This window comes from Manis pentadactyla, chromosome 16 (genome assembly GCF_030020395.1).
Source record: "Manis pentadactyla isolate mManPen7 chromosome 16, mManPen7.hap1, whole genome shotgun sequence".
Taxonomy (NCBI): Eukaryota; Metazoa; Chordata; class Mammalia; order Pholidota; family Manidae; genus Manis; species Manis pentadactyla.
The window spans coordinates 70175992-70198032 of record NC_080034.1 but is presented as its reverse complement, the minus strand read 5'-3'; the positions used below and the strand labels follow the sequence as shown (position 1 = coordinate 70198032).

The following is a 22041-nucleotide window of genomic DNA, read 5'->3' as shown; positions in this document are numbered from 1 at the left end:
TCTGGTCCTCACCTAACCTTACAGCCCTCATCTGGAAGACCCGCCTCTGGGGGGCCTCCTGAGAAATGAATGAGAGTGTGTATTTGAAAACCAGCCCTACAGAGTTCAATGCTATTTCTCATTATGATTGGAATGGCCCTGGAGGTCACTGACAATGGTTATTTTTGCCATGAATTATAAGAAAGCAAATGGGTCCTTGTGACTTTGAGGTAAATAGGAAAAGCCAAACACAAAGTAGAACTCTTAAAACCAGCCACTGAAGAGGAAATGAATAATATCAATAAACTTGTATTTAAATTCAGAAATAGAAATGCAGATGTTATATAATAGCAAGAGCAGTAGAGGTAATAATAAGTGGTTAACATTTATTAATCACTTTCTCTATTGGAAACATGGTAAACACTTTTGCATTTATTATCTCTTCCAGTGGCAGTGGGGAGGGAAGGAAAAAATCAAGCTAATTAATAATGTGAAGTTGGAAAAGAAATCATTACTACACAACGTGCATTATCACTCCCAAAAGCTCTTTAAATACTTGCAGGTTTTGAGAAGCATTTATTGGACGCCTGCAACTCTTCGGGCCTCTTCGGCCCATGGTTATCTAATCTCACCTCCTCAGCCAAGCAGGAAAGCCATGACCCACCCGGCCCCAAGGCCCAGCCCACTGGCAGCCTTCAGAAAGAATTCTCTCAGATGTGCCAGAATTTTAGTAGTAAGCACATGTTGCCCGTAGCAAAAAAGAACCGCGGGTTAAAAATGTAAAGGGATAGTGGAAATGCAAAAGGATTTTTTTCCGTGTATGTAGCTTAGAAGGTATTGTTTTGGAAAGCAGAAGCATTTCGTTCACATTTCCCCTCCCAAAATATTGGAAATGGATTGCTCCATGTAAGACTTCCTAATAAATTTCTCAGAATATGAAAGGTCTCCAACGTGTGGGAGCGCTGGGGTAAAAGGTGCCACGCTGTGCTCATCCTGGCCGGGCCGTGGGTGCCGGAGGAAATATGCTAATACAGGCGTTTGCCGCAGGGCTGGTGTTATTTATACAGCGCTGGCTGGGCAAGGTTGGCGCTGGAGCGCGGGAGAGGAGGGAGAGGTTTGTCTTCCTGTGTGCGAACATGCATGTGTGAGCCCGTGCACTTGGGGTTCCAAATGTGAATTCAAGATCTGGGGGAGGGGGTGGGGAATACCATTACCACTCACGTTAACGTATATATAACTTGGGCTGGCAATGTATCCTTCTAGCATTGAACTTACATAGGATTCATTTTAAAGTGGGGAAGAAATGGCGATTTGAGAGTGGGTACTGCGGTCGGTCGCGAGTGACCGGACGCTGCGGGTGTCCAACGACCTGAAATTGGCAAATGTGCCTTCTTGACCCTACTCCACAGACGCAAAAATCACCCGTATCTGCACCTGGAAAAGGTGCGAGGGGGGTGCTCCCGAATGCTGGCGACCCTTGGGCTCGGAACCGCAAGTTGGGTGCGAACACCTCCGAAGCGAGCAGAGAAAGGTCACCGAGACCCAGCGCAGTAGGGTTGCGTGGGGGCCCAGCGCGACGGCAGGAGACGAGCCGCGAGGACAACCCAGGCCCCCCGCTCCCCGCTCTCGCCGCCTCCTCCGGGCCCCCTGCCCCCCGCGCCCGTTGCTCCGCGCGCCTCCTCCCGCCCCGCCCGCCGGCGCGGAGCGGGAACGGGCGGGGGATCCTCGGGCCCGGCGCGCGCGGGTGTCCCGTTTCCCCCGCCCCTGCCGTAGATCCCGCGGCGGCGGCGGCGGCGCGTCCCGGCTGGAGGGGGCGCTCGCGCGCAGGAGCCGGCGCAGCAGGTGCCGCGCTTACCTCCACCTCCGCGGGGGGAGAGGGGGCGGGCCGGGGGTCGGGGAGCGGAGGACGGGGAGGGAGGCCGGCTCGCGGCGCGGGAGAGCGGACAGGCGGGCGGGCGGCGGGCCGGGACCCGAGCCCGCGGCTTCCGGGAGGCGCCGGAGGTCGGATAAAGCCATTCCGGCTCCCGGGGAGCGGCGGCCGCCGCGGGCACCGCGACCCGCGGGGCTCAGGGCCGACCGGCTGCGGCGCGGCTCCCGCCCTCCTCCCGTGGCCGCGCCGAGCTCCGGAGGGCAGCAGGCTGGGCTGCCGGCGCCCGGGCCGCGGAGCCGATGAGCGGCGGCGGCTGAGGGCCCGGCCGGCCTCTGCCCGTCCTCTGCCCGGCGCCGCAGCGCCCGGGGCGCGGGGTTCGCGCGGGGGACATGGGGGCGGACTGACGCGCCGAGCGGCCGAGCGCTCTCTCTCCAGCCGCGGGCCATCCTCGGAGGCGGCGGCGCCCGGCCCGGCGCGCTCTCGTCGGGCGCCCGCGGGAGCCTCGGCCGCGCTCTATGCGCCTCTGCGGGCGCCGCGGGCCCGGGCCATGGCGATAGACCGGCGGCGCGAGGCGGCTGGCGGCGGGCCCGGGCGGCAGCCGGCCCCGGGCGAGGAGAACGGCTCCTTGCCGCCGGGCGACGCGGCGGCCTCGGCGCCCCTCGGGGGACGTACGGGCCCGAGCGGCAGCGCAGAGATCCAGCCGCTGCCGGCCGCGCACCCCGCGGTCGGCGGCCCGCACCCGAGCTGCTGCTCGGCGGCTGGGGCCCCGAGCCTCCTGTTGCTGGACTACGACGGGTCGGTGCTGCCCTTCCTCGGAGGCCTAGGCGGGGGCTATCAGAAGACCCTCGTGCTGCTCACCTGGATCCCGGCGCTGTTCATCGGCTTCAGCCAGTTCTCGGACTCTTTCCTCTTGGACCAGCCGAACTTCTGGTGCCGCGGGTCAGGCAGAGACGCGGAGCTGGCGGGGGTCACCGCCACCGGCCGGTGGGGCGCCGGCGACGTGGCCAACTGGACCAGCCCCCCGACCACCCCCTTCGCCACGGCCGCCTGGGGGGCCGCGGGCAATCTTAGCAATAGCAGCGGCGCAGACGGGGGCGACACGCCACCCCTGCCGTCCCCTCCGGACAAGGGGGACAACGCCTCCAACTGCGACTGCCACACGTGGGACTATGGCATCCGCACAGGCCTCGTCCAAAACGTGGTCAGCAAGGTAAGGGCCTCGACCGCCCTGGCCCCGCGTCCTTCTCCTGAGCCCTTTTCACTCCTGGGTCGCCTCCACCCTTCCCGACATCCCCTGCTGAGCAGACCGAGGTCCTAGTGGGAGTCATCTGGAACCCGAAGTACCTAAAGTGGTGCAAGCCTGTGTGTGCATGCATCTCGCTTGGGCTTACCCTCCTTCCATCCCCCAAAGGAGATGTAATTGCTTGGATAGGAAGCGAGGGCTTTTTACCACCCCCGCGGGGACACTGCCACCCTCGGAGGTGACGCTACCTTCCAACTTTAAGGGGGCACCATAGTCTTTCCTAGTTTGCACCCAAACTCCTGTCCCAGTGCACATATTCAAAGAGCGCCCCTCCCCGCCTAGAGACTCGAGCTTCATTCAGTACTACACCTTGGGAGCTGTCACCCTCAATCAGTCAGGGTAGCCCGCGAGGAGGGTAAGGCCACCGACCTGTCACCAGCTAGCCCTGTAGGACTCACCTTATTTAAGCTCTGCTGGCTGGAACCAAGCACCGTGGCTCTGCTCGGCTGCCTGGCTCCTTGTCCCTGTGCCTCCCACAAAGAAATGTCTATCCATGAGAATAGTGTCCTATTCCCAGTATTCTTTCCGGCAGACCTCAGCCATCTGGCTCTTGGCTTACAGACTAATGCCAACTAAAGCACCCAAGTTGTAGCCAGAGAGCAAAAGCTTCGAAATTTCCCTTTCCCCTCTCCCCAGGCTCAATTCTCTCCAAAGAGTGGCATGTTTGTCTTTTAGATGTTGCCACCCCAGTGTTCCCTCAAATGTTCTCTTAGGACTTCAGTAAACATATGGAGTGTGGAAAGGACGCTAAGAATTTGGTGTTTCGGGGCCACCACTGCCCTTACACAGCAGCTGCTTTTGTCTGGGACACTGAGACCCCTGTAAGCCTTAGCGGAACATCCGTCTGGCGCAGAGTCTGGGGGAGCCCCTCTAGCAGAGATTCACATTGTGCGGAAAGAAGCAGCAGCGTTTTGTGAGAGCTGCGTGCTAGGCATGAAAATGGAGAATGGGCAATTTTAGAAAATTAATGCCCAAAACATCTATAATTTCTAGTTTTTTTCAACGCATAAGTGAGATGTGTGCCCCGTTAGTCAAGCCATTTATGGGTTTTGCCCTTTCTGTGGTTTAAATAATTAATTTGCATTTCGAAGTAAATGTAGACCATTAATTACCCCATTCTGGGCAATTCCGGGCAGAGTGTTCAATGCTTTGTTTAAATGATACTGAAATTTAACAGTTTACAGTATGATCAATGTGCTTCTATCTTTTTCCCCAAATGTGTGTTAGTAAACAGTTACAGCTCATGGGTGTGTAAGATGAAACTCTTACATCATCATAATCATTGTTTTAATCTTGTACGAACCTGGCAAGAAATGATCTGTCCTGTGGGAACTGCCTGAATCCGCTGTTAATGGGGAAGATCCTTCTGACTTGATTCACTTTGTTCCCCCAGACGGCCTTTCCTTCCCAAAAATATTGCAGTGACTCTGTTTCCCGTCCATGGAGGGCAATGATTTTTTCTTATCAACATGGAAACATTAAGAACAATGACTGTATTAATTTTAATACTCTGTATGTCTGTGAAAGCTAGAATTTGGCAACATTTGCAAATACTTTAAGCCGCTTTTCTGAAGTAGCAGAGGAATGATACACATCGAAGCAAATGTGTATAGAGGGTGCTGGGGTCTCAGGGGAGGCCAGCTTGAAAGTTAGGAGGTGGGGTAGAGTATCATCATCTTCGTGGTGGGGGGGACCAGCTATTCATACTCTGCCTGGATGGTGGGAGGAGAGAGCCTAAATAGTTCTTGAACACAAGCTCTGGAAGCATACTGGAAGGCTGGGTAAATTTCCTAAATTAGCCCTGGACTGGGCCAAATATGGCACTGTGGGCAGTATGTTTTGGGGCATTTGTAGGTATGTGCAGTTATATATAGCTGACAGGGCAAGACTGGGAGGTGAAGACATTGGGACAACAGTTAGAGACACATTTGCTTATAGGATAAAGACTATAAAGGATATTGATTTTCATGCACAAATAAGATCTAAATAAAGAACTGTCCTTCCACAGTGTTCTATTCCATAACAAATGTTTTAGTGCTTTTAAAGCACATTGTGGCACCTACTAAGGCAGACTGTCTCCTCAGCTGGCTGGGTATGTTAGATACTGCATCAGATGTGCAAATACTGGATGTATACTGTGATGGGTGCAGAATTCTAGGGGTCAGGTGCCCATCTGCTTGGTTTGCAAGCAGAACAGAAGTGGAAGGTGCTGCCTCTGTCAGTGGATGGAAGTGCAGGGTCTGAGAAGCTACCTTTTGTACTCTCTTCCCTCACTCTATACCGTGGTTTTCCTGCTTGCAAACAAGCCTCAGATAATGTCCTTATATCATTAGACTTCCTTCAGCATGTATGTGCCCCTGCAATATATGCCCTATTCTACCCCTAGGTATTATGAGGGCTACAGCAGAACCAGCAGGCACATATTATGGTATATTATAGTATGTTATGTTACATTGTAAATAAATATTCTATTATTAATAGTTTATATATACTATATGTATATAGTATGCGTGTGTATTATCCTAGTGGTTTTATTTTATCTAGTATAGGCAACACAAATATATATATATCACACAGGCTATAATAGCACCTACACGCATAAAACTGTCAAAACAGTCAGAATCCCAGATTATTATAAGAGCTGACAATGCTCCCTTGCCTCCTGATTAATACCCCTGCCGCGTATGTCCCTGCTGGATGGGAAAGAGTGCCCTGTTAGCTAGGCAGGTCACTCTGTTCTTTGCTCTTCCTTTCAGAGAGACATGTTTTTTGGTGACTTTAACTGGGGTAGTCTTACCCTTATTTGTGCAGCTCACTCCTCTGAATGATTTTTTTCCTTTATATATAATACATGTTCAGATATTTGCAGATACCCAAGTAGTTTCTTTCCTGGCTAAGAAATTTCTAGCTACTTCAGTCATTCCATATATGATCAATTTTGCCATATTGATTGTTTCTCTTGCATATGCATCTCTTAAGCACGGCCTTTAGAACAAAGCCTGGCAGGCCCTGTGTGTCCTAATCAAAAGAGGGGACAGATAGACACTGTGCTTCCACCAACAAAGCCTACAGTTGATGTCTGCATTTTAGTAGACATGACATGCCTCTAGCTGTCTGAGGACCAGAGTCACCAAACTTTTATGGGATTGTATTAAGTCAGGGCTTTCTCAGCCTCTGCTTCTGTGACATGGCACACGATTTAGGTTTCATCTTAATAGTTTTGAGTTATTAGATCTCGCCTGTTAGGATCTTGTTTCTTTTTTTTTGCCTTGGTAATTTGCAATGTCTTCAAAATAATAATAATAATAAATAATAATACAACCTTTCTTTTGTGCAGCCCTATAAAGTTTTCAAAACATTTTCACATATAAGATTTCTCTTGATTAAGAATGTTAAGTAATCTAAGGCCAGTGTTAACACCAAGCATTATCTTGATCTTAAATCAGTAAACACATACTTGAGAGGGCCAGGAGCCTGGTGTGCAAGTTCCTGATGACACTCATAGCTCTGCATTTTATCCCCTGGCCATGTTGAAATTGTCACTGCCTTCCTGAAAAGAGGAATCCAACAAAATTCTGCAGAGTTCCTTAGGGGCCATGCTATGGGGACAGAGACCAGGCAGTTGGGGGCCCTGCTCCCTGGGCCTGCCTGTCCCACATGCCAGCATTCCTTGTGCAACCCAGATTCTCAGGTACTTCTGAGACTTTTTCAACAAAGTTCTAAAAAACACAACTCTGCTGATTTTTAAATATTTCTCTTTGTAATTTGCATAGTTTATCCTACATTGTGCTGAGTGAATCCATATGGGTTTCTATTGCTCACCACTGCCTTGAATAAATCCCTAGAATTTTGCCAAAAATCAATGTCAGTTTTCCAAGCTCCGTCCTTTTTCTCTATATGAAGTTTGAGATTTTAGTCTATCTCTAGTCTTTTGATATTTCTTCTATTCTCCATGAATTCTCAAATTGCTGGCTTTTATCCTATAAGTACATCTGAGGGGTGCTTAAATATCTTGGGTAGTAATTTATATTCTTTTTCTGGGGCTCAAGACCAGAAGTTACTTAAAGTGACAGTACAATTTAATTAGGGTTAAAGTAGTTACAATTTCATTGCAGTAGTAGTTCTTTTTTTAAAAAACCCACCATTAGATTTTCCTAGTGGTGTTTTATTTTATCTAGTATAGGCAACACAACAGTGAACATCTTCGTGCATACCTATTTTTAGAAAGTAGACTGTAATAGATAATGCATGCACATGGAACAGAAGGCAGACAGTAAAAGTAACACTTCTTGCCATCTCTGCCTCTAGTTTTCCTCTTCAGAAGCAACCATGGTTACCACTTTCTTATGTATCCTTCCAGAAATGGTCTCTTTCCACTTACATGTTTTTCTCTCACAAACAATATTCTAGCATATACATAATTCTATGCCGTTTGTCACCTATATTGGATGGGATGGGTGCATACCAGTACACAGAGAGCCTCTCCTTTTTTTTCTGTGCCTGCACAGTATTCCATTGTATGACCAGGCCATAATTTATTTAACTAGTCACCTACAAGGGGGTATTTAGGTTGTTTCCATCTTTGCTATCACATAATATATAATGAAATTACGGCATGCATGAAATTCTTCAAAGTGGAGGTTCAAAGTAAGCTGCATTTGTATTTTGATAGATATTGTCAAAGTGCTCTTTATGGAGATCTTGCCAATTTACACTTCCATCAGTAATGTGTGAGACCCTCTTCCCACACCTGCCCTGACCAAGGGAGTTATTACACTTTTAAAGGTCTCCTACTTTAATATGTGAGGAATTGCATTGATTATTATCATTTGCATCTCTCTCGTTTTGAGGGACATTAAACATCTCTGAAATTTTTGAGCCATTTGTGTGTCCTTTTCTCTGAACTGTTTCTTCATGTGCTTTTTTTTCCTGTGTGTAGTTGGAGTGGGGCATTCCTTTCTTACTCATTTGTAGAGTACTTTATGCATAAAGTAAATTAACCCTTTGATGTTGTGTAAATGTTTCTTTCCCCCCCGTTGGTGTTTTATTTGTCTTTTGATTTTGTTCATAGTGTTTCTGTTATGCAGAAACTTCTGGTTTGTTTAGAGTTAAATTCATTAATCTTTTATGGTTTCTGGGTTTTGTGTTAGATTTAGGGTTTACATAATCCTGGGATAATAAAAAAAAATCCCATGTTTTCTTCTAATATTTTTTTGATCTCAGGACCTCTTTTATTTGGTATTGCAGGTATCAGTTTTCCTTTCATTGAACTCTGAGAATAAATTGCTAGAAAGAGAAACAAATGTTAGGTCCACAGATATAACCAGCATTTCACATAAGCTTTGACTTACTCATAACAGTGTCCCAAACATTGACAGTAGCCAGTAGCCCTTATTGATAAAAAGACCAGAAGCTAAACAGTTGTTAAGCAACTCTGTCCGTCTCCTGGGAGATCACGCTCTTCCCAGACAGTGGGTCTCACCTTTCACCTTCTTGTTCTGGACTAGCTGCAAAACCTCCTTTTTTTTTTTTCTCTTCAGTATTTCTTGCAAGTCTCAGTTCATTTTGGCCTTAGTCCAAGGTAGGATTGAGTCAAAAGTTGATGTCACTTAAAAACATGTCCATCCTGGCATTGCCGCAAACCAGCAGTGTATTGGAGCCAGCTTGGCCTCTACTGACTCTGAGCTGGTGCACATCTCTTTCTAACTGCACATTCAGGAATGTCATGTTGGTGGCTTAGAATTGGCCATGGTGAGAGCATTTACACCACAGAAATCAGCAAACACTACACATCAGGGTTTTATTTTTTTCTTCAGAGAGTCAGTTAGTAAGCAATTATCACACCTTTGAGAGTGACCCTGGGCCATTCCTTTCCTTTTTTTTTTGAACCTTTCCTTCCCTCCTTCCTTCCTTTCATTGATATGAGTGCTTATTCTGGGCCAAGCAATGTGCTGTGTGTTGGAGATACACATAGGAGGAAATAGCTCAGCAATCATAGAGCTTACAGACTTATGAGGGAGGAACACGTTCATTAATTCAACAATCTTTTAATTAGAAACTGAGTTAAATGTTCAGAAAGAAAGGAAAATGAGACTAGAACAAAGAACCAGAGCTGGACTGACTGCCCTGAGTGAAACTGACATCTGAGATGAGCTCTGAGGTTTGAGTAGGAGAGAGGCAGAAGAGTGGGAATAGCATTTGCAAGGGCCCTGTGGCACATGAGAACTTGGAAATGATAGGAGGCAGTGCAGCTGGAATATGGCAAGGGGTAGCTTATAAGCCATGAGGTGAACTCAGCCAACTAAGGGAATGAATTGGGAATGGAGGGCAGCCAGGGGCACAGAACAGGCCCTAGGACTATGCCCTGTGCTTGCTATGGATGGGGGCTCTGGCATAGGCAGAGGGAGGGAGGAGAGGTGAAGTAGAAGCCTGGACAAAGGGTCTGGGGGAAAGCATCTCGTATGTGCAGCAAAGGGAGGCCGCATGGCCAAGGAGGAGTCCTGGGGAGGAGCTGAGGACAATCACACTGTAGCTTCAGGTCCAGACCAGCCTGTGGTTAAGTGGGCCTGAAGCCCTTTCCTAGAGCTTGTTGACAGGAATGCCTGTTTGGAGTATTCTAGCACTTTCTCTTGCCCTCCTGCTCAAGAGGTGATGGGAGATGGGGGTGCTAATTAAATCTCCACACGCTCAAAGACCCTGATTTGGGAAACCATTAGTCTGGAATTTACCTCTATTCAACCAGCTTTACCTTTGCTAAGTACCTAATACAGGTAAAACATTGTCCTGAGCATCCGCATGTAACATCCTGGTCCGGAGTCCCGGGGTAGGTGAGGAGACTGAGGCTGGAGGGTCGGCATTGACCTGTCAAAGCCTCCAGCCTGTTAGGGTTAGCGTACAGCTCTCCTCACCCAGTAGGGCCTCCTTGCCTCTGCCTAGCTGCCACCTCCACCAGGGGACAGGCGCTGGGAAGCACTGGGGGGCGGGAGGGGTCCCCTGCCTTTCTCTTTGGCCTGTTCCTTTGAACTGGCCTGTCTAATGGTCCTTTTGTTGTCTGAGAATGGTCATGACTGTGGGTGTTTGTTACAGCAAGTTGAGATGTGGTTATTCAAGCTATGGCTTTGTGTGGTGGCTCCGTGCAGACTTCCTCTCCCGGCAGATTCCTACATCTCTGCTCCTTCTGCCTCGGTAGCCACTTCCCGGGAGCGCCCTCTTCTCCCTCCTTCAGCCAGTTGGTCTCCACTCATCCTTCAGACCAGCTCATTCCGCATCCGGTGCCCCCAGGGCCTGCTGCCCCTTCCTCCCAGCCCTCACTGTGTGGTGATCAGTGTGTCTGTCTGGCTCCCTGCTGGAGGTGAGTCTTATTCGTCCTCTTCCCACAAAGTTTCCACCATAAATGCCTGAGCTCACCTGCACTTGATGTCATAATGTCATAAAAGGAGTGAGAGCTTTTCAGTTTGTCAGGTACAGGTTCAAGTCCTGCCTGCTAAGTTCAGACCAGTGCCCATTTCATCTTGGGAGTGGCAGGAGCCTCATAGTGAAGTAAGTGGGTCATTGCTCACCTTACCTGGAGGGCTGTCTCGGGCTAGAACAAGAACACCTGGTACAGAGCGCCCACTGCCCTCCCTCCAGGCAAACAGGAGGCACCTGGGAAATTGCCGAACCCTTTCTTCCCGTTTGGGGGATGAGGATTGGCTGAATGAGTCATCTGAGGAATGCTTAGACTGGCAGGAGCTGATAGACCACACCTGGTGGGTGAGTGACTCCTTGGGAGCTCCAAGGTGTCTATTGCTTCTGCCCAGGACCTGACGATGTGGGAAGTGAGGTGTGCCCCTCAGATGGGACACCCACATCCAGGTGGCTGAGGAGTCTGATCAAAAAGGACCTCTGGGGGATTTGTTTGAAAGACCATTTAAGGAGTTTGTTTTTTTGGAGTTCTTACCTGAAAACAGAATAGGTCACTGGCCGCAGGACTTGAGAGGGCCTGAAAAGGAGAGGGCCTTTCTGGTGGCCAAGGCCCAGGGTGGGGGGTCGGGCTCTGCCAAGTGCTTCCCTGCCTCCATGGAGTCTTGGTGCAGAAATCTGAGTTCATGTCATTTGCTGGAGAATGATTTAAAGTCCGGGTTGGCTGTGCTGGGTGGACTGATCAGATAGGAAGTAGACTTTTAGAGGGTGGGTGGTAAACTTGAGCCTTAACAGCAGGGGCAGAGAGGGAACGTCAGAGTGAAAACAGCAGGAAGGGCCAGGGGCCCCCTTGCCAAGCTGCCCCTCCCCACAGCGGGTGTTGTCCTTGCTGAGTTTTTTGGGAGGTGTTGCCTTTGACCTCACTGGCCCACATACCTTGGTCCTCTGCGAGTTGGGGTTTGTAATTTGTTGTGTGGTTTGCTCAGCAGTTACTCCGTGCTGGTCATTGCACATGGGCAAGCCTCCCTCCAGGTGAGCTGCCTGCAGAGTAGAAGGGGGCGGGGTTACTGGCTGATTCAGGTGGATATCCCCTAAGAGAATCATTGCTGTGATAGGATCTCCAGCCTACCATTTGCATGGTGTTAGATTCTATGAAACTTCTCTTCTTTTGACTTTTCATTACAAGTAATGAAAATAAATTTCATATTACATCAACAAAATAGAAAAGAAGTATATTTATTGGAAAGATGCAGGGATGGCTCAGGGAACCTAGAGTGGGATTTGAGACCCGAAAACATGCTTGGGGGCATGGGGGGAGTCTTTCAAGAGCCCTGCTGCTGCCATCCTTCTCCTAGAGGCTGCGTTTGCTCTCACCCCGTTCTCAGGAGGGAGCTCCCTTACTGCTGTAGACGGACTGTGTCTGAAGCTTTTGCTCATTTGGTCTCTTGTCAAGCAACAGCCAGCACAGAGGCCAGCAGCCCCTGTCCAACCCCAGATTTCTGGGTGCCTATCTGATGTCCAGCTAGGACTGGGTGGAGAAAGGCGGGTTTCAGAGCATGGGTGCAGTTACCCAGTTACTTCAGATCATGGGACAAGGTGGGATAGTAGTTGTTCTTCATTGGGGTGGGAGGGATGGGTGTTTTTGACAATTAATCAAGAATAATTGAATACTGATGACTGAACCATTAAAATGCTTTGAACAAAGTATTCTTTTTCTTCCCAGAGACTCAGGATGTAACTTACCTGGCTGTTTAAGCTTAGTGTAGAATTGGCAGGAATACACCAAATAAAAAATACACCAATAAAGAATATTTCTAGATGGTCTCAGTTATTAGTTCCAGACCACCAAGGGAGCTTGGCAGTCACTGAAACACTTTGTAAATTGTTACCCTCACCCCTGCCTCCACATGGCATGAGTCTCTGTTTTTCCAAACCTTTCTTCTAGTCAGGATCAGCTACAGAATTTGTGGGGCTCAGTGCAAAATGAAAATGCAAAGCCCCTCATTCAGAAATTATTTAAAAGATATGAACATGGTGACTGCCTAGCATTAAGCTAAATGTGGGGCTCTTCTGAGCAGGGGCCCTACCTCTGGTGACCTCCGGCCTGTCATCTTTCACAAAGCCAGTTGTCACTGCTCCTGAGGTAAGCAGGTGTTCCCCTTGCTTTTATAAGCCTTTCTTTCTGATTTTTCAGTATCTTTTCTGCTTCTCTACTCCTCTGTTGAATTTTGTATCTTTTTCTAGATTTCTTGTAGTAAAAGTGAAATATACTTTTTGCAGGTCTGTTTTTCCAGGGAACAGCTTCATAAGGCCCTAACCAATCTTGGATGTTTAGTTAGCTCATGGTGTGCAGTGGCATGAAGGAGCCAGGGAGACTTCTTACCCTTGAAAACACCACTCCAGAAGGGAGACAGTCAGTTGACTTATCTGAGCAGTGAACCAAATAGCTGAGTCATAGGAATGTGTGGTAAAGAATGTTAAGTCATAGGAATGCTAGTGAAGTGTTTATCAGTCATTTTTTTAAAGTGGGGAGGAGGGTCAGAGCTTTATATAATTCTACTAGCTAATAATCACACTTTGTTTCCTAGTATCATTTAAAGAATAAGTGCAAAGGAGACATTGCCAGCATAAAAGCCACAAATATCCCAGTGGTCCTAACTTATGGATGGGTTGTGTGCTCAGCATCATAATTTGTACTACAGAGTATTTCCTCCCAGATTAGATTAAAAGCTGCTTTTTTTCTGTGTTTAAAAGATGCTTTACAAATTGGGTATCCTTGATTCTTACATACTGAGGATCTCCCCTGTTCTCAAATGGATTATATATGAGTTTTTGCAGTAAGCATAAAGCTGTTTTTTTTATTAAGGTATCATTGATATACTCTTATGAAGGTTTCACATGAGCAACATTGTGGTTACAACATTCACCCATATTATCAAGTCCCCCCCACGCCCCATTGCAGTCACTGTCCATCAGCTTAGTAAGATGCTCTAGAGTCACTACTTGTCTTCTCTGTGCTATGCTGCCTTCCCCGTGACTCCCCTACATTATGTGCGCTAATCATAAAGTAAGCACAAAGTTTTTTTCCTACTTAAAAAATATTTAAATGTGGTAAAGTACACATACAGAAAATTTACCATTTTAACTATCCTGAAGTGTGTAGCTCAGTGGCATGAAGTACATTCACATTGTGGGGCAACCATCCCCACCATCTGTCTCAGAATTTTTTCATCTTCCCAAACTGAAACTCTGGACCCCTTCAACACTAATTCCCCCTCTCCCACCCTCAGCCCCTGGCAACCACCCCTCTCTATTCTGTCTTGGAATCTGATTGCTCTGGGGACCTCATTTGAGTGGAAGCATCTAGCGTGTGTCCTTTTGTGGCTGGCTTGTTTCATGGAGCACAATGTCCTCAAGGCTCATCCATGCTGCAGCCTGTGTCAGGATTTCCTAACTTTTTAAGCCTGAACAATATTCTATTGCATGTATACACCATACTTTGTTTATGATTTATTTGTTGTTGGACACTTGGGTTGCTTTCACCTTTTGGCTAGTGTGAATAACGCTGCCGGTCACATGGATGTCATTCTCCTTTTTGAGGACTGTTACATGTCACGGCCCAGCCCTCCTCTTCCCTGTCTGAGGCGGCTTCTGCAGCCACCTGTATGGTGCCTGCCCCTGGTCCTTCTCTCCAAAGAGCTGCTCTGTGACAGGCCTCCCGCTGCTCCCTGGGCAGGTGACACAGGGTCAACAATGTCTCTGCCCTGGGGGAGGAGCTCATGGCATAGCTGAGACAGTTGGCAAATGGAGGGTTCCCGACAGTGTGGGATGAGCTGGTACAGCTGTGAGGGGTGGGCGTGACTCATGCAGGGACAACGCTGGAGGTGTGGGGTGCAGGTGAGGTGTATTCATGGCCCAGGTTCTCAGCATGGAGAGGGGACCCAGGATGCTGTAAAGTTTAAAGGAGGTCTGGGGTTTGGGAAGGATTGAAAAAGCCTGGGCGGGGAGTCCTGTGGGGAGACTTGGCCCCGACCCCACAGGGCCAGAAAGTCAACCCTCGGGTATCACTTTGATTTCCCCCCAGTAGACAATGAGCCGTCTGAAGTCCGTAAACAGAAATGACCCAGGAGAGAAGTGCTTGGCCACCAGCTCCTGTTCACCTGAGGGTGGTTCCACATCCACACCATGTCCCCAGGCCCCTGTCAGAGTCCCTGAGCCCCTATCCATGCAGCCTCCATGTGTGGCCGGCCACACACACTTGTTTGGGTCTCCTTGAAAACCACCTCAACGAACCCCAACATAAATCACAGCACAGCCCTGTGCGGGGGCTGCTGCCTGCTCCCTCTCATTTGTGGGGGCTCCTGGGATGCCAGCCCTGCCCTTGTACCGCCGTGCTACAAGCGGGTGTCAGGTTTGCCTGATGCCTGCTCCCTCGGGACTGTGCCTACATTTCCATCGGCCCCTGTGGGCACTGGAGTGACCGTTCAGGCCACAGCACTCGGTCATCGTGATGGCGGGTGCTGCTTCCTCTGATTTTTTTCCTCCTCAGCGGGCCTTCTCCCAGTGCCCTTCCAGAATCCCTTCAGTCACCCTCTCCCTTAAGGTCATTTTCGGGTGTCTCACTCAGCTCAGCGGCTGTAACTAGTACCAAAGGCTGGGTGGCTTCAACAGCAGAAACTTATTTCCTCACAGCTCTGGAGGCTGGAGTCTGAGATCAAGGTATGGGCAGGGTTGGCTCCCCTGAGGCCCCTCCCCTTGGCCTACAGCCCCCACCTTCTCCCTGTGCCCTCACATGTTGTCCCTCTGTGTGGGTCTGTGTCCTGATCTCTTGTTGTAAGGACACCAGTCAGACTGGAGTAGGACCCAACCCACTTTACCTTCGTTACCTCTGTAAAGGCCTGTCTCCAGGTACAGCCATATCCTGAGGTTCTAGGATTGTTAACAGAAGAGGTTTTCATGAACTTTCAGGGCTTCAATGCATGAGGTGTTCATTTTCATCATTTTTTGCTTTTGGTGAGGGACACAGTCCAGCCCGAAACACCTGAGGTCCAGCACATGCCCTGAGCAGGGCAGCCCTCGAGGGTTATCTGTGACCCGGTGTTTCCTTGAAGCCCTGGGCCTATGTATCTGGTTACCTGCTGGACTGGAACTCTTAGGCTTCCAATCTCGTCTACCCACTGTGTCTCAAATCCCAGTGTTTTGGTCCTAAATTGTAGCTGAGCAACCCTTTCAACTCCCCTGCTCCAAATCCCTTGTGGCCCTCCACAGCCTTCGGGATGAAGCTGGCCTGGTTGGTGGCCCTGGTGATCGTGCCCCGCCTGCCTGTCCTGCAGCTGCCCCCTCGTGTTTGCATAGGGACCCTGTGCTCCAGCCCCTGATCACTTCTCAAAAGCTCGGCCTTTGACGGTTCCTTCAGCCCAGAATCCAGCTCCCTCCCATTGCCGTGCCACTGTCCTGGCTCCTGTTCCTCCGCTCCAACTGCCCACTCCTGCTTTCCTGGCCCAGATATGCATCCTCAGTACCTGAGTAGGTGCTCAGTTAGCCCTTCCTGAGCAGTGAAGGTCATGGGGTGGTAAGAGCTGTTGCTCTCATCTGGCGAGCTAAGGTGATTTAATTCTAGGGTAGTGAGAAGAGGACAGAGATACATGGGTCAGCTCAGACTGAAAGTCAGATTTCAATGAGCTATTGAAGATGAAGAGGAGGATTTGCCTGAAATAACTCATCTAACTTGAATTCATATGGGGCTATGGAATGGATGATACCTTTACTTTAAGCCACTGTTTTTCAAAACTTTGTATTAGAACGTTTTTTTCTGATGAAAGCTCCACATTGACCTAGTCGGTCTGAATCTGGGAGCAGGATGGTGGTGTCTGGAGCACTTCGGGGCACCTGGGGAGCTCTTGGAACCACCTATGGGTCCCAGGCCTTAGTTATTTTAAGAAGTTCTCTGGGTGACTTTCATGTGGTATGATTCCCCCTGCCCCCACCTGGGAACATTTAGCGATATCTGGGGTCTTTTTGGTAATTGTAACTGAGGAGGGCACTGCTACTGACATCTGGTGGGTAGAGACCAAGAAGGCTGCTGAGACTCTGCAGTGCACAGGGAGGCCTCTGCAGCAGGGAATGATCCAGCTCAAAATGCTGGGCTGGCCAGGTTTGAGAAATCCTGGTCTAGACTACCATAAAAATTCATTGTATTTTCTGGCCATCCCCAACAGATGGCCGGGGGCAGCCTGGGTGAGGCTTCCTCCTCTGTAACCCAGGGGTGAAGCATTGGGGTGCAGCCTCAGGAGCTATAGAAGGCCATTTCATCATGCCAGGAGTTGTCACAGCCCAGCCAGGGCCCCTTTGCCATCTGTGAAGAAAGGGTTTGCTAAGCCCATTAAATAGCGTAAACCAAGAGTCAACGAGCATGGTTAGCCTACCTGGGGAAGCACATTATGAACCTCTGCCTTAGTATATCTATGTACAAATGAATGTTGCTAATGATCAAGTCACTCATTAAAGTAGGTCTTTGGAACCTCTGCTTAGAATAATGGTTAATTACTTGAAAAGGAAACATTTATTTAGAAGTAAAAGGTATTTATTTTCAAATGTCTCTAATTCAGGCTAGCTTTTTCCTTAATTAATTCCCATTAAGGTAGTTTGATAGTGTTTTCAGCAGCGGGAAATGAGAACTCCCCCATGGGACACAGACACCAAGGACTGGAGACCAGAACCAAATCCACACAAGCTCTGTTTACATTTGAGGAGTAATAGATCGGGGCTGCCCCGCCTTGCCTTGGGCTCAGGCAGCGAACCCAGAGTGGTCCCATCATGACATCCCCCCCCACAGGCTTAGGACGGAGGCCTCTGAAAGCCAGCATGCAGGGAGTTAGCCCAGGCTGCTACACAGGGGCCCCTCCACTGGCCCAAGCCCACCTCTCTGCCTCGGAGAGGGCCTGATCCTGGGCCTCTGAACATCCTCCCCAGAAGGAGCCTTCCTTCCTTAGACACTCATAGCACTGACTGCCTGTCCACTCCCTTGTATTCCTTTTTGAGGGTTTGTGTGGGACATTCTTGGTATCCCTAGTAGAGAGAGAGCTGGAGAGCTAGTGGGGCTGCCGACAGTGAGAGATCGCCTCGTGCTCTGCGGCTGGCTCTCTGAAGTGACTTCAAAGTAGTAAGTAAAGGTGCTTTTACTAGAGGTCTTCCAGTGAGAGGCGGCAAGGTACAAGAATGTGATGCGTATTTGCAGGGGCCTGCCCATGGCTGGGTAGTTTGGAAGCTATGTTGCATGGTGAGTCATCCAATCCTCCATGTTCCCAAGTAAGGTTTTTTATTATTTCATTTTAATAGAAGATTTATTTTTAATTTTTTTTCTGGAAAGTCCCATAAAAAACACTTAAAAAAAAATAGATATCATCAAGGTTATGAGGGTGGAGGTTTGGGGATTTGGGGGATTTTTTTTTTTTTTTTAGTTTTATATGTCTGCTGATGACACATTTGACTTGAATTGAATTGTGGTTTAGGTATCAGCAGAAGCTTCTTAATTAATTTCTCAGCTGTCATCTCATTTTCCCCTAGTATACCTCTATTTCTTTGTTGACAGAGTCCTAGATAAATGACTAAAGAGAGGGATGGTGAAGAAAGGCAAACTACAACCATGATCACGAGTCTCATTTCCAGAAACAATTTTGGGGAAACTGAAATGACCTTGAACAGGCAGAAGGTTACCAGGGAACTTAGACTTCTAGTTCATCCTACTGGAAATGGGTTTTGAATTGCAGAAAGCACTCTCTCCTTTGGTATGGGAAAGCGGCGGTGCACAGCAGTCTTTCTTTAGTGATCTGTTTGACTCTGGGTAGCAAATAGAGTGACCTGCTCTCATATAGTTGAAAACATGTGCAGAAAAAATACCACACAAGGGAAGTTGAGAGCAGTATGCGCTGTTCGGATGCTTCCTGCACAGCTACTACATGCAGCACCGAGTGAAAGCTGCTGGGGAGAAGGTGCTGTGAGCTCTGCCCTGAGGAGTGGGTGCTCCCAGCAGGCAGGTGGGCCGGGAGGGGGCAGTCCAGGCAGAGGGAAGCGCTGAGCTCGAAGATGGAGCCAGGAAGGGCCCAGCAGGAACTGGGAATAGCCAGGATGTACATTCTGTGCGGGGAAGGAGTGGGAGGAAGCATTTGTTTCAGTTAGGACAAGAGCACAATATTGTGGAGGGTTTGAAGGCAGGAAGAGCAGCCAGAATGCTGGCTGCCGCAAATAGCAAAACCTCAGATCAAACTGATGTTAAAAATATACAAAAATCCATAGAATATTTCTGGAGGTCCAGGGACCGCATAGGGTCCAGGCCACAGCTCGCTCTGTCCGTCTGCTCGGCACTCATCAGCATGGGTTCATTCTAACGTTGTGTTAGTCTGCAAGGGCCGCCCAAACCAAGCCTTACAGGCTGCACAACTTATACAACACAATGTATTCCTTGCAGCTCGGGAGGCTGGCAGTCTGAGATCATCGTGTTGGCAGGGTTGGTTCCTCTGGGGCCCCTCTCCTTGGCATGTAGATGCCGCCTTCTCCCTGTGTCCTCACGTGGTCTTCCCTCTGTGTGTGTCTGTGTCCTCATCTCCTCTTAGAAGGACACAAATCACATTGAATTAGGGTCCACCCCTAGGACTTCATTTTAACTTAATCACCTCTGTAAAGACCCTGTCTCCAAAGACAGCCACATTCTGCCATACTGGAGATTTAGATGGATTTTGTGGAGACATAATTCATCCCATAACAAACACTCATTTCCCTGTAATGCAAGGTGGCTTCCCGTGACAGCAGGTTATTTGCTGCCCCTCCTGACTTGGAGAAGAGGGAATGACAGCCTTCTTTTAGCATGGAGTGTGACTCCTTCCCTCTGATCTGCACCACCTCATGGAGCCCACTCAGCAGGGATGCAGTGTGGTGTGGGAGATGGGCACTTCCCCAAGTCATGTGGAGGGGCCAGTCTGCACATAATTGGGTTCTGAGAGGCATGAAACTGGGGAGAAGAGGTGCTTTAGGTCACCAGCACAACCCACCTCTCTCTGCAGAGGAGTCCAGACTTTCTTTGACAAGTGCAGGAGGGTATTGATGACTTTGAGCAAAGTCATGGCAACATCCCAGTGCCCTTCAAGCAGCTGGGTGCTGGCTGCCTAAAGCAGGCCACTCATTTCACACTTGCAATAACCCAGCAAGGTCTTTCTGTCAGCAGCATCCAACAGGTGAGCAAACTGAGGTGAAGATGCTACAAACCTTGTCCAGGAACATGCTGTTAATAAACGGTGAAATGAGCATTCTAAATGCACCACCCTGGCTTCAAAATCTAGGTTCTTTCCATGACACCAGCTCCACATTTTCAGAAGACAAAACTGGGTGGCATGGAGGAGATAAAGGGATGGCGCTAAGCCAGGAGGAAACGGAAGGGGTGTTAGAGGAGTCTGGGCTGTTGGTGTAGAAGACCGAAGCCACACAGTGCAATGAAATAGACCGGACTGTCTACTGGATCAGGTGCAGGGGGGTGGGAGGGCTCGAAGAATCACAGGAGTCTGAAATCAAGGCATTGGCTGGACTGGTTGCTTCCCAGGGCTTTGAGGGATTATCTGCCCCAGGCCTTTCTCCTAGCTACTGTGGCCACTGCAATCTCTGGTGCTTTGTGAGTTGGGGATGCAGCCCTCTAATCCTCTGTCCTCACATGGCCTTTGTGTGTCTCTGTGCCCCCATGTCCCCTTTTGATAAGGACACCAGTCATATTGGGTTGGGGTCCACCCTATGATGTCATTTTAACTTGATAACCTCTGTAAAGACCCTGTCTCCAAATAAGGTTACATTCTGAGGCACCAGTGTTAGGGCTTCACCAGGTCTTGCAGAAAGGACACAATTCAGCTCACAACAGAGTCCTTTCTGGAGAAGGGAAGAGGGTCAGGGTTGCTGAAACTCTGGTGAATCTGTCACATCAGCTTTGCAAAAACAAGGTTTGTCTGTCATGAAATGACTGATGGGCAGGTAAAGAGAAGAGGTGGCTGTGAGCACGGTGGCATGTCTGTGGGAACGTTCCTTGAGAGGTTTTCTGGGCAGACTGTCTTATCTGGGATGCCACTGAATCCTGACAACAACCATCCTGAGAGGTGGCCCTGTGTCTGACTTATTCATGAGGAGCCTGGTGGTCAGAGAGCTTGAGCATCAGGGCTAACTGACACAGCTGAGCAAAGTGGCCGAGGCGGGATTCGAACCACAGCGGGTCTGCGGTCCAGCTCTTTCTGGTGCACCACTGCCTCTGTGCACAGAGGCTTCTGCAGGCCCCGGCAGCTCCTTCCCCGAATGGTTATGGTGCTGTGGCTTCTCTGGTGGACTGTTTCACTCGCCTTTGATACAATTACAATAACATTCTTGTTTTGAACGGACATACAACCCATAACCACATTTTTAAGAATCTCAGGCCTTGAAATGGCAACTGTGTGAGTTATTCACTGTCTTCTGAGAGTTTGGCCTGGAGATGGACTCAGTGAAAAGCACAAACAAAGGCCTTCACTCAGGTGATTTTGTGGGTGACTCATCCACACAGCTTGCATCTCCTCTGCCTACTCTTTGGGAACCCATTTAAAACAATTTTCCACATTTTTATTAAATTAAGGGATCATTGATATACAATCTTATGAAGGTTCCACATGAGCAGCATTGTGGTTTCAGCATTCACCCATATTGTCAAGTCCCTCCCGCCACCCCCACTGTAGTCACTGTCTATCAGCACAGTAAGATGCTATAGAGTCGCTACTGTCTTCTCTGTGCTATACTGCCTTCCCCGTGACCTGCCTACATTGTGAGCACTAATTATAATGCCCCTTAATCTCCTTCTCCCTCCCTCCCCACCTACCCCTTCCCTTTGGTAACCTCTAGTCCCTTCTTAGAATCTGAGTCTGCTGCTGTTTTGTTCCTTCAGTTTTGCTTTGTTGCTATGCTCCACAAATGAGGGAAATCATTTGGTACTTGTCTTTCCCTGCCTGACTTATTTCACTGAGCATAACACTCTCTAGCTCCTCCCATGTTATTGCAAATGGGAGGATTTGTTTTCTTTTTATGGCTGAATAATATTCATTATGCATATTTACGAGATATTCTTTATCCATTCATCTACTGGTGGACACTTAGGCTGCTTCCAATTCTTGGCTATTGTAAAGAGTGCTGCAATAAATATAGGGGTGCATATGTATTTTTGAATCAGGGATCTTGTTTCCTTTGAGCAAATTCCTAGGAGTGGATTTTCTGGGTCAAATGGTATTTCTACTTTTAGTTTTTTGAGGAACCTCCATATTGCTTTCCACAGTGGTTGAACTAATTTACATTCCCACCAGCAATGCAGGAGGGTTCCCCTTTCTCCACATCATCACCAGCATTTGTTGTTCCTTGTCTTTTGGATGTTGGTCATCCTAACTGGGGTAAGGTGATATCTCACTGTGGTTTTGATTTGCATTTCCCTGATTAG

General features: G+C 48.8%; 1 protein-coding gene and 1 long non-coding RNA gene across 10 annotated transcripts in view; one reads left to right on the top strand and one right to left on the bottom strand.

Moving 5' to 3' along the window:
• The window catches only part of LOC118914148 (uncharacterized), a 39909-nt gene extending 36966 nt beyond the window's left edge, over window positions 1-2943 (bottom strand). The window contains exon 1 of one of the 2 annotated variants that reach the window (XR_005025499.2): window positions 2708-2943. This is a non-coding gene — a long non-coding RNA (uncharacterized LOC118914148). The remainder of the gene's footprint in view (window positions 1-2707) is intronic. The other variant, XR_008994290.1, reaches the window with a different exon arrangement.
• SLC22A23 (solute carrier family 22 member 23) overlaps window positions 1885-22041 on the top strand; it is a 169022-nt gene continuing 148865 nt past the window's right edge. For 4 of the 8 annotated variants that reach the window (XM_057493775.1, XM_057493773.1, XM_057493774.1 and 1 more), the window contains exon 1: window positions 1885-3059. In XM_057493775.1, the coding sequence (XP_057349758.1) occupies window positions 2397-3059 (663 nt within the window). In that variant the 5' untranslated portion in view covers window positions 1885-2396. The remainder of the gene's footprint in view (window positions 3060-22041) is intronic. The other 4 variants (XM_036888695.2, XM_036888694.2, XM_036888701.2 and 1 more) reach the window with 3 other exon arrangements.